This window comes from Dermacentor silvarum, chromosome 6 (assembly GCF_013339745.2).
Source record: "Dermacentor silvarum isolate Dsil-2018 chromosome 6, BIME_Dsil_1.4, whole genome shotgun sequence".
In the NCBI taxonomy this organism is placed as follows: domain Eukaryota; kingdom Metazoa; phylum Arthropoda; class Arachnida; order Ixodida; family Ixodidae; genus Dermacentor; species Dermacentor silvarum.
The window spans coordinates 113,349,430-113,362,203 of record NC_051159.1 but is presented as its reverse complement, the minus strand read 5'-3'; the positions used below and the strand labels follow the sequence as shown (position 1 = coordinate 113,362,203).

The following is a 12,774-nucleotide window of genomic DNA, read 5'->3' as shown; positions in this document are numbered from 1 at the left end:
TAACAAAAGGAAAAATACAGGGTTCATGGCGGCACTCTCCTTAAAGATTTTGTCCAGCCGAGACTACTAATAAGCTGTAATATAACGGAGGGGAGGAAATAATTGATTGAGTTGCCTATTAAATTTGCCTTTCTTAAACTCGTCAATTTTGTCTTCAAGGCGACACACTGAAATTGAGCACTACGGTCTTGGAGGAATGCAATGCTGTAAAATAAAAATAAAAAGTGCCATGCCTTTGTTTAAAGCGGATGTATACTTTTCTTGTACATTTCATCCAAATCGTTCGCAATTTTGGCATTGAATTCCAAATAACGTCTTATTGGTGACGTCTGAATAGATCTGCACTTCCATAGAAAACTGAGCTATTGGTTATTACGCCTCCGAAAACAAGATGTTCTCTTAAAAGGTACTCTTAAAGAAAAAAGAAAAAAAAGCTGTAGTATTTTATGTGTGATGATGAGCAGAGGACTACAATTAGTCATTTATGGTCTGATAATACGTGAAGAACATTAAACATGTTACCCGGAGTGCTCGTGTGATCCGCATGACATAATTTATGAACGAAATTAAAAAAAAGAGAAGGCATTTGTTATTCTTCAGGAAATCTAAAAAATAGTTTTCACCGCTCGACAACTTGTTTCGGTAAAATTTAACAGCTTTTCTTGCGACCTACAAAGCACCGCGAAGCGGTCGAGCGTGGTTTAAGTCGCGCTCGTATGATTGATGAGGCGACTCGCGCATCGGGGTCATTAATTTTTCACTCAAGAAGAAGGATCTCGACTTGCGCCGTCAGCGGGCATCGGGCAGCTGCCGACTTTTGCTCGAAAATTGTCGGGCTCGAAAGAAACAACGAAAAAAAAAAATTAAGTTTAATCGCAGATGCACCGCCTGCGCGACCTCGATGTAATTTCCGTATTCGTTGAAGAACATTTACGCGATGTTCGTTTGCACGCCCCTATTTGTTTCTTCTTTTCTTCTCAAAAGTTACATTTTCTTTGTCTTCCGGGCGGGATTCTGCAGATAGAAACGGGAGTGGTTGTTTTCCTCCCATATGTTTTTCTTGCTTTCTGGAATGGACGCTGTCCAGACTCCCATCACACGAATTACGCCGCTGAGTCCCGGGGAATGTGTCGTCGACGCCGGAGCGGTGTTGTGGGATGATGTGCGAAAACCCAATTTGTCTCCCAGAGAAGACCCCCCTCCTATTCTCGTCCCGTACGCTCCCTATTTCCGCAAACACATACAGTGGCATCCTGACTCGAAGAGAGGTTTCATCGTCACTCTTAACGTTGTTCTCTCACTATAGAGAGAAAGGAGGGTCACGTCTGCGTGAAACGCTTTTCAGATCTCACCAGGCGGCTGCCACGCCGTTTGCAATCACACGATGGTCTTGACATCGGGTTCTCGGGCCAGAACCGCAAAACAACTACAACCTACGTTGCTAGCCGCGTCTCTTTATAAGAATGTAATAATGATAATAGTAATAATAAAAATAAATAAAGAGACGCCGCGTACCCCGGCGGCAGGCCGGCTTCTCATTTTCGGACGGCTGCACTTAAGCACGAAGACGCCCAGCGAATATCCCTTCCCCGTAGCAACCGCCTCATTTTCACCTCTGTCAACGGGGATAATTTGTCGCTGTGCGTCTCGCTCTCCGAAACCCTATACGCCCTCTGTCACCGCAGGCCAGAGCTCGCACGTTCGTGTACTGGAACCTCGGAAGCAAGCGCGTCACGGTTCAGTGAGGCGACATCCCCATCACGCTCTCCTAAACCGACGAATGCCCTGAGAGTGTCCCTCTAAGGTGGAATAATCGCCATTGTTTTGCTTGAAGAAGTCGGGGACACATTACTACTTTCAGTTAGCTCCTTTTAGTCCGCAATATAAAAGTATGGTTTATATATATATATTCAGTCTGATTGTCTGATTGTGTCTAGTTTGGACAAATTAGGAGATACTCGCGCTCGATAAAGTTAACGACGAAATGGCGTGCAGACGAAGAATTTATAAACAGCAGCTCTCCGTCTTTGAAACGCCGAAAGACGCGGCACGCAGAGTAAGGACGACACATCACATAATTGTGTTCGTCTCTGTCTCTTCAAAACAGAAGAATGTAATTAAATGTGCGCAAAGAACCACATTTAGAATAAGTATTCTTTGGTATGCAGTGCTTACATGCTATGATGAGGGAGATGGTCCAAAATCAGACGTTAAAGTTGAGAGCGATCCTTTCACGACGTGTCTTCGCGGATGAGCTTCAGTAGCAGTAAGCTCCCGAGGAGACTCGACGCTTCGCGAAGCGGACGTTTCTTTAAGAGGATTTGCCGCTCTTTTCTTGCTGGTAAGTCTACAACCAAGAGTTGCTTAACTTTCTTTCTTTAGAAGACGCGCTTCGTTTTTCTATATGCGCTATATTTACGGCCCGTTATTTTCTTGGTATTGCCACGATCCTTTGGAGATTTAGGCCTCCAGATCTTTGGAAGGTGAGTTTATCGTGGAAGAGCTGGAACGTTTAAGATTAATGAGAATCTATATAGTTTAGCACAGTCACCGTTACTTCCAGTTGATGAGCACCATTGCACGTCAATTCAACAAAATATCACTACAGCTGCCTTACGCGTCGGCGAACATGCTTTGGACACGGCCATGAACATTTCCGCCATGACAATGATGGTCTTTCTCAGATCCTGTTTACGCTAAAGTAATCATCACACACAGTGTTCATAGCCGGTTGCTGCTCTCATAAGTACAAAAATTATTTATTGGTAATGAAATTACAATTACTGCGACTGTAGGAGGCCATAGAGAAATTGATAACTAAGTCCGCTTATAGTAACCTACAAACTCCATATTCTAACGAGAGCAAGGCCCTGCCGGAAAGAAGAGCGGTGTTATGTTCCACAGTATCTTCATTTATTCGAGGTCACTAAACGCCACCTTATGCGTTATTTGTCCCGACAAATCAAGGGCTTTGTGCTCGGACTGCAGTCTGGGCGATGCGAAACTTGTGAGAAAAAGTAGTTCGTCGTCTTTACCAAAATGCAGCAGAGGAAAAAGCGTCGGAGAGTGCATGCCACCATGGCACTCAATACAGGTGAGAAACCGCGTTATAGGGCAAGAAACCAGATCTCCGCTTTTACGTTGAGCGGAAAGATCTGGCCTATAGTTCGCGTTTCTTTTTTTAGCATTTTACCATTACTCACCGAGGTCGTCGATGACGGGAGCCAGTCGGAGCATGATGCCCACCAGCAGCACACTCATCACAAAGAGCGACACGGCGGTGGTGATGATGATCCAGCGCGCCTTGCGACTCACGTCCTCATCTTCGTCCTCCTTGGTCGCTGTGCCAAGGCCTCCGCCACGCACACCCCTGCCGCCCCTGGCGCGTTCACCATCACCGGACGCCGCACAGAGGGGCCGGTACTCTTGCGGGCTCTGGTTGCCCAGGCAGGAGGAGGCCCTGGGCGGCGAGATGGAGAACACGAAGCGGGACGCCGGCCGCTCCTGCCACGTGGGCGTCGTCGCCAAGTCTGTGGGCGACACGTCCGAGTACGTGTGCAGCTCGGTCGTCGGGCTGTGCAGGCAAGACGAGCTGAAGCTCTTGAAGCGGGGCGTCGGGGGCAGCGTTCGCGGGGGCTGGACGCTGCTGCTGCCGCTACCGCCTCCGCTGCTGCTAGTCCCCGCCATTTCTGCCACGGGTTCGGCGAACGTGGCGTGGCGGTTTAGCGTAGAGTACGGCCGTTGGCTCAGCGTTAGGCAGCCGCGATTTGGCAGTTGGTTATTGGCGCGACGCGGCGGCGGTGTGGGGACGGGCACGAACGGCACGTCGAACGGAGTCAGTTCGCGCAGCGGGATCGACTGTCGTGTCGGCGGTGCGCTGCTGCCGCCGGCGTTGCTGCCTCCCGCGGGGTCTCGGCTCGCCGGCGCTCCGATTGCGGCAGCTGCGGCTGCTCGAGCTGGTTGCGAGACCAGGTGGAGCGTGTATAGAGTCCACAGCGTGACGGCCTTGGCTCGGGTGCAGACCCGACGTCTCGCGGCCGGCACACCCTCGGGCGAGTTCTAACACCACGCACACTGTCTAGCGGGAAGCACGAACACGGGTAAAGTAACAAAAAGCACCACTCGCGACGTTTGTGTGAGAAGAAACTCGCCTTTTCTGGAGAACAATGAATTAAGCGAGACGACAGTTCGGCTTTTAACTCTATCGGATTTTTACTTTGAATGGGTAAAGAAAAAAGAAAGCCTGCGAACGAATCGCAAGAACGAAAAGGAGCGCATTTGGGAAGAGCCGGTGCCAACAAAGAAGGCTCGTCTAGTTGTCGTCGACAATTTTCGAGAGCTTCGGCTGGGTTGAATGGAAGATGTTTAGATCGGCTTCTGCAATGAGCCTGGCGGCTTTGTTGCGCGATGCCGGGAGAGGAGCGCTGAGGCGTATTTTCTTGGCGCCGTCTCCGCCCCTCGAGGGACTGCCAAAGCGCGATGGTTGTTCGTGCAGATTTTGTGCCTTTCTTCAGTTAGGCCCGCTAGCCTCGTTCCGGTCCATTAGTCAGCGATCGCCAAAGAAGAAAAGTCATTTGTCGTTGTACGCCCCAGAAACAGCCGCCACAACAACAGATCGACTTCTGATCGGCTTTCTTCGGGATGTTGTTACGCTGCTGCTTTTAGAAGCTTCAAGGGAAGTGCCTCCTGTTTAGCGAATGCGATAAACAGAACACTTGGCTTGTACCAATGGAACCGATGACTATCCACTTGTAGGAAGCTCAGAGTGTCCCCTCCGAGTACTCAGGGCCTTCGAGGAAGCTCTGTACCGACTGGCACTTTTTGTCTCCACTTCGTGGCATGCGCCGTTTTCTTGAGCAATGCGCACGAAAAAGTTTGAACTTGACGTGCCGACAAACCCAGGCACGAATTGGAAGGGGTGCTCTTGAGTCGAACGCTTGAGCTTTGGCGGTGACTCTTAGCAGAGGAGATCACGACTGGTCTATTGGCAATAATGACGATGAAAAGAAGATTGTTTGGCGCGCAGCATACACACACGATAGAAGCATACACACGGTCGATGATTGACTAATTATCGTAGTTTTCCTCCCTCTCTCTCACTTTGATTAGTAAGAGGCAGCAGAGCCTTTACGTCTTGATGTGCAGCTGCCCAGCAATGTCTAAGAGTTTCCGGGTGGCCTGCCCGCCGACACGCTGTGTCCTTCGTGGCACTCAAAACGCCAGAACGTGTCTCCCAGACTTGCCCGGCTGCGTCTAATGAGCCGCATGGTGAGGCGGTGGCTTCGTGGCTAAAACACTGCTCGGTGGTTGCGGTAGTAGCGAGGCGATGCGTCCTCTTGCGGGGTCTTCCCGTCGGCACCCGACGCCCAGCTCCACCTTCGTCGCTGCCCGAAGCGCGAGCTCTGTCTGCGTCCGAAATAAATAAACCAAATCATCTTCCCCGCTGAAGCTTGGTCTGTCCACTCAGACTTCTCTTCCTGAGTGGTTGTTTTCAGAAGCCTCTTGAACGAGCCACCCGTTAGGCTCCTTTTCTCACAGCAGCAGCTGTTAAAGAGAAGACCAGTATTCGTTGAAACGATAATCTCAGCAGCGGCACCGAGTAAAAACACAACGGTGTCGTAATTATCGGCGTTTCAAAGCGTTACACATAACGCAGAAGCTGAATTGTAAGTTGCCATTTCCTTGCACTTCGTTTGCCTGTAGGCACTGCTTACGCAGACTTTATCTGATAAAATTAGCAGAATGGTAAGTTTGGGCTCAGCAAATTTTAATTCTCGAAAGCGATGAACTTATCCTTCTAAACAGGTTCATCTGCCTGGAAGGATAATTGGTCCAAAATACAATAAATGATTTATGCAAAGGCCGTTTACAGAAGCTAATAGCTTCCTGAATCTCTGGTGAGTAGGACAAGATCATTTCTTACAAGGTAAAGGGCACAAAGGAAAACCTTTTTGTTAGTGCTATCATCTGTCAGGTAGAAATTTTAAAGATGGTAATAAAGAAATCATTAAATGTACCCAATTATGTTCTTCGACGCAATTCTCAGGCCGTGCCTTCAAGTATGATATTATTTGAATTTTTTACTTGCTCTGCAGATGGTGACAGCTGCATATTTAGTCTAGAGAGTGTTAACTGATACTGACACTAGCATAATAAATTTCTACATGGCGAGTGCATCTCCACGTGTCACATTTGTCGGCACTATGCGGATACAATGTAGGAGAGAATTACCGTAGACTTCAAGTGGCAGCGTCAATATTCAAATTCTATGATATCAACAATTGCAGCGCTTACTTAAAGAGCTGAGCACTCCGAGCAATTTTTCATCTGGGCCTATTTTTTTCCAATCAGACCTACTAATAAGATTTGAACTTAAGCGCTAGAGTCAGTGTAAATATATTTTTTTCCGAATTATGAGGAATCTTTACCAGCGCCACAGGACGGCACGCAGGGGAAGAAACAGTAGACAGGGATGGCTCTGTCCTCAACCCAGTGCTTGTCCCATCACGTCGTTTTCATTTCGATATATCGCCATGTGGACTTTGCACACACGTCTGCTAAGATAATTCAATAAACCTGAGCCACGAAAGCGAATGCCACTACAATTTTTAACGAACTCTGGCAACAACGACACGTCCCTGTCACGTTTACGCCGAACGCACGTTGTTGTGAGGCGCGCGCAACAACAAAGACTCCCACTCGCCTAAACGCTGCGGATTCCCTCGAAGATGCAGCCCCGCGGTTGGTTGACCGACGACAACGGGCGTCGAGAAATGCTGTCCGGAAAAAAAAAAACCGCGGTGTATGGCAGCAGCAACAGCAGCAGATGCGGCCAATGTCCCCCCGACTCCGGTGTGTACCTTCCGCGTTGTTTCGCGGGACTCCTCTCCGGTGGCTACAGCGACGACGAACGTGCTCGGCCGCTTCCTGCGCGACGTCCGCAGTGGCCAGCTCTCGGCGGGCACTCTGTGTGCGTCGGCGGCGGATACGGCGAGAGCCGGCAGCCAGCGCGTCTCTCCAGCGGAGGAGGGAGAAAATACGGGATGGTGGGAAGAGGAGGCTCGCTCCCTCCCCTCCCTACTTCCCCACCATCTTCCCGTCTTCTCTTTCCTACACCTCCTTTTCTACTCTCGCGCGCACCCGAGCCCTTCGCACCGTGCCACCCTTTTCCCCACACACAAGAAAGGATCGCAGGATCGATAACACGCTTCCCCCTTTCCTATCTACACTCCCTCGCCTGCTTGGCTTTTTTGTTTCTTCGTACCGTGCTTCTTCGTGTATCTCTCGCTCTGCGAGTTCCCTGTATACTTTCCTTTTCTATCTGCGCGTTTTTTTTTGTAAAATGCTTATTTCGTTTCGTTTGCCGTTTCTTTTACTGTCTGGCGAGAATGGCTTGTCCGGCGTCGCTTGTCGTCAGACACGTTTAGAAAAGCATGGTTCGGAATGCGGCTCCCGTTGCTTCGTACTTTGGCTCTCCCTTTCTGAGGCGCGTTTCTTATGTCGGCCCATTCGAAGCTGTTCCGTATCGGTTGCTGCTACGTGGTCGACCGTCAACGCTCTCACGAAGGATTTCTTGCGGTTTATCTGTCTGCGTCTACGCTGCACAAGAACTTTCCATTTGCTTTCTTTAGCTGCGCCAGTTTAGGCCCAAAATCCTGAAGATGTTGCTTACCCTGAAGATGTCCTGAAGATGTCTACAATACCAGCCACTAGCAACATTGTTGGTAATAATTTGTACATTGTAAAGGAAATGTTTTGCTTTGACAAAACTTCAAAGCATGGATTAAAATAGTGGCGCAGGGGTCGTCTTCCGGCTCACAGCTGTATACATTCCGATGACTTCAATAAACTCAGAGAGAGAGAGAGAGAGAGAGAGAGAAACGAGGAGGGAAAGCTGGGGAGGTTAACCAAGGACGTGCCCGGTTGGCTACATTGGGAGGGGGAAAGAGGAAGAATAGATAGGGAGAGAAAAGAAAAAAAAATAAACTCAGAAATTGCCTTTTGTACAAAACGTAATGTAAACGTTAAAAACGGTAATACTCCGTTTCTAATTTGCTAAAAAAAATCTGCAGACTTCATTGACTACTGTCGGCTTCACTGACATTTAAAAGACAGTAGTAGGTACAGCGGATACCGCCATGTTTTGATGAAGTTCGAGATGCTGGTTCCACGAGGCCACTGGTTCCAAAGGAGAAAAACAAGACGCACTCCAACAAGCGACCAACGTCGACCAGCAATATGCAAAAAGCAGCGGTCTCCGATGCTTCCCCGAGAAGTCGGAACAATTAGTCGTTTGGCAGAAATCCCGTCGGAAACTCAATGAAATACCCCACATCACACTCACCCTCGACGGCAAAGAAATATCCACAATAAATCGCGTCTGCATCCTCGGCCTCCACATACAACAGGACGGCGGAGGCACATACACTATCCAACGTATCAAGCAGACCACCTTCCAAGTCATGCGAAGGGTCAGCCGCATCACCACCAAACTATACGGCCTGAAAGAAGACGAGGTGACCCATCTCGTCCAGGCCCTGATAATCAGCCGCATCGCCTACGCTGCCCCATACCTGCCTCTCGCTCCCAAAGAGAAAGATAAACTAGACATACTTCTGCGGAAAGCATACAAGCAAGTGCTCGGCCTACCTCTGGCAACAGCCACACTCAAGATCGAAGCCCTAGGAGTCCATAACAGAGTAAGAGAAATCATGAACGCCCACCTCACAAGCCAACGAGAACGCGTAGCCCTCACACCAACAGGCAAGAAGCTCCTAGCGCGCCTAGGTTACCCTACACAGGGCCGAGGCCACGAAAAATCAATCTATCTGGCCCCCAACATCCGGGAGCATATCAACGTAGCCGCCATCCCCAGAAGCATGCACCCGGAACATCATGCCAGTCATAGGCGCCGACTAAGGGGGGGGGGGGGGGGGGGGGGGCTCCGGGGCTCGAGCCCTCTCCGGAATTTGCCCGAGAGGGCTGAGCCCCCCCCCCCCCCCCCGGAAATCCGTAGCCTAGCCCCCGCCCCTCTAATGTCATTACCGGAGATCTGTTACCCACATAATTTGAGGATTCTCTTGCCTTGCCTCCACATTTTCACTTTTGTTGTGGCTAAAAGCTTACGGCACCATTGTTGGCGCGGACGTGCATGGCTTTCAGTTTATACTTTCGCTTTATTTCGGCAAATCCTGACAACAGGAGGACAAGCGCATTGAAGCATCAGTGGCGGCTACCTCATCCGTGTTTCCTCACTTTAACATTTTTTAAAATTTCCGCTGAGAACACCACGCACAGACACAATATATCGAAATATATACAAAGGACAAAGTTTATTATATTTTTTAAAGAGAAGGATGTAGCCAACTAAATGGATAGCTATATCTGGAGAATGAATATGTTGATGTATGTTCACCTCACTTCAAATTACTTTGCGTGCTTTTTTGACCCTGAAAAAACCTGCAAACTTCAGTGACCCCTTCGGCAGAGGCTTCTATCAACGGCTATCAAATGAAAAATAATCGACTAATTAAAAAAATCACCAATTAAATTTTAAACATTAACTTATGGCCCGTGTTCCAATTTACAAATTCTAGACGTGGAATACGCAAGGCGGATGCACTAGGAGCTAATTCTCAGGATGGCACCAGTTTCGAGATATTATTTCCCGAACATTGCGGAGAAATGCATTGGCATTCCAGTTACTTTTGCGCTTACCCGCCGTGGTTGTTTAGTGGCTATGGCGTTGGACTGCTAAGCATGAGGTCGCGGTATCAAATCACGTCCACGGCGGCTGCATTTCGATGGGGCGAAATGCTAGAACACCCGTATACTTAGATTTAGGTGCGCGTTAAAGAGCCCCAGGTGGTCTAAATTATTTCAGAGTTCTCCACTCCGGCGTGCCTCATAATGAGATCGTGGTTTTCACACGTAAAATCCCATAATTTGTTCGTGTCATACTTTTGTGCTTTGATGCATAAAACGACGTTTTGTTGAGAAAGTGACTGGCACGCCAATGTATTCCTCCGCAAAGTTAGGGAATTAATATCTCGACACTGGTGTCAGCCTGAAATTTCGTTCAAAGTGGATCCGCACTCCACGGCTAGAATTGGTAAATTGCAACATGGGCCATAAGCTAATTAGCTAAAAACTTGGTTAATTCGTTAATTAGTCGATAATGCATTTCAATTTTTTGTGCAAGTAATGCCCGCCTCTTCGAGTAGACGAGCTCATGAACTAGAATTGTACTATCTGCCACAGGCCACTTTAAAAATTTTGGGAACTGTTCGCTGAAACACCTGGTATATAGAATTCACTCAGTAACCGAAATGATACCAAGCCAGATTCACTAAAAATCAGAATAAATAGAAGTCTAGAAGTCATGCGCCGCAGCGCTTATATACTCGGACTCAAAGTACTAAAAAAATAAAAAAAGAGTGCATTTTGGCCGGGAAGGCGAAGCAGTATTAGTGATAGCGAAGTCGAAGACAATTACACGAAGAAAGCTTATTAAAATCCGTGTAAGGATCGCACCCGTGTAAGGGCCGCACCCATAACTTGACAGCCAATATTAAAAAAAAAGACATCCAACCGAGAAGCAATCGCGTTCCGTGCGCTGATTCTGATCGGGCTAAACAGCGAATTGCCGCGCGCAGCGTCCTTTCGCGTGTCGCTACTGAATGTCGAGAAAAGGCGATAGCGGAGGTTTACGGCGGATTTCATAATCGTAGTTGGAAAAATGAGGTCAAATGGCCCGGTCCCATGAAAGGCTCATCAAAATCGCGACAGAAAAGTGCGGCCCTTACACGAGTCTATACGTTAGTTATAGTGGCCATATAAATTGTAGTAAACATTCACCTAAAATTAAAATAGTAAGCATAGTGCATATAGTGAATATAGTAAGCACGGACCATGTAAACCTGTAAATACCGCACTGGATGACCTCGAGCACTCGCTTTCACAACGAAAGCATTGTGAAGAACGCCGGCAGCGGAGGCGAATGGTTCGTACAGCCGCGCGATTCACCGCAACTCTGAAAATTAGATTGATCATCATTATCTGCATATTTTTATGTTCACTACTGACGGCCTCTTTGAGTGGTCAGCGATGACCTCTGTCTCTTAACTCTGCAACACTAGGGGCACAGAAAGACAGCCCGGCAAGGAAGACAGCGCGCATGAAATTAGCAGCCATCCCTGGTCGCCCTTTATCATTGCACCCACCAATGATTACCAACAATTAGATATGGCACGCGGGCCTATTAAGCGTCAGCCGCGCACAGTAATTCACAGATACGGCAGGGCTGCAGGAGACGCGTGCTCTCCTTCCCATTCGCGTTTGATTACGTGACCTACAACTAACCCGAATATTGAGCGCGTGGGAAATAAATAATAAACAGTTAGCTTTCCGCCTATGATGCCAGTCGTCGCCAAGCTCAAGCAAAGACTCTTCAGACAAGATACGGTAACCTCCCCACCACACTATACACAGATGCCGCGCAATACCTCCGAAAAGCAGCCATGGCAGCCATGGCAGTCAACCCCCCCCCCCCCCCCCCCCCCACCCCTCCCCGAAAAAATCTGCGGCGCCCGATATTCGCCGCAGGCCATGGTACAACACAACCGAAAGTGGCGGGTCCATATGGCAAACATGCTTTCCGAAGCAGACGACTGAGCTTTGTACTACCCAGTTCAGGACAGAGGGCGCTCTTTAGCACCATTTTCTAGGGAGCCTACGTGCAAGCGCCGTTTAAAACGCCGCTTGTATGTAGGCTCCCTACCATTTTCGAAGCGCCCCCTGGGCAAAGCAGGAGCTCCATAGACCGCAAGAACCTTCGCTCGCTGCTGCTGGCGCGCTCGCTTCCGCCAGCGTTTTTACAGCGGTTGTGTGCGGTCATCGAGTGTGATCTATTCATGCTTGCTTGAGCGGGCTGACACCATGCTTGTTAATTCAGTTAGTAAGCGAATTACGACCGGGTCACCATTATTGTTGATGTAGCGTGCATGTGTTGCACGTGAAGAAATTGCTTAAGCACGAGTAAACACATATCTACAAACAGAAACTTATTTATGTAAAAAACGCTGCGAGGCGAGAAGGTGGTGAAGATTTCCGACGCTGCTCGTAGAGTGTCCCGTTCGGATCTCATCGAAAACCTCCGAGCCGCCGTCACAGGCACCGGTAACAGTCACCAACGCCGCGCGCGTTCGGTGCGAAGGGCAAAACGAGGACGGCGTCGACAACAGTTCTGCGCGTTGCCGGTGCTGCTACATGTCGAAGTTTATATATAGCTGATAAAATTAATATCCTTACTCCGTATAGCTCTCTACTAATTTGCTATCGCAATTGATGGTTAGCCTTTCGAGTGACACTGCGACATTTTTTTCAATGCCAGCCAGATGTGGGCGATGCAACGGTTCATCTCCCTCTCCGATCGCCCTTTCCTACTCTCCCCCGTCGGCTAGCATTCGCACCTGCTTTGCGGTCGTGGGGGAGAGTACTACTGACCTCTACATTAGGGGGCGTACCGTATTTTCGCGCGTATAACCCGCACCAAAAATTCTAAAAAGTTGGCGGTAAATTAGGGGTGCGGGTTATGCGTGAATTTTACTTGGAGGTGTGGCTTCACGTGCAGGTGGCTACACGGCAGAGCGCCGCGCTGCCGTGTAGCCACACCTCGAGGCAAAGTTCTCCGCCATTTAGTTTCGTTATCTCCTAGGAAATCCTACCCTCTGCCCACCACTGCGTGTTGAAGATCCTTTCTCCCATCCATCATGG

The 12,774-nt window shown here is 48.9% G+C and overlaps 1 protein-coding gene across 1 annotated transcript in view; it reads right to left on the bottom strand.

Moving 5' to 3' along the window:
* The window catches only part of LOC119455855 (uncharacterized), a 158,077-nt gene extending 152,570 nt beyond the window's left edge, over positions 1 to 5,507 (bottom strand). Inside the window, exon 1 of the mRNA XM_037717368.2 lies at positions 3,204 to 5,507. Coding sequence (XP_037573296.1) covers positions 3,204 to 3,687 — 484 coding nt within the window. The 5' untranslated portion in view covers positions 3,688 to 5,507. The remainder of the gene's footprint in view (positions 1 to 3,203) is intronic.
* Positions 5,508 to 12,774: the final 7,267 nt, after the last annotated feature.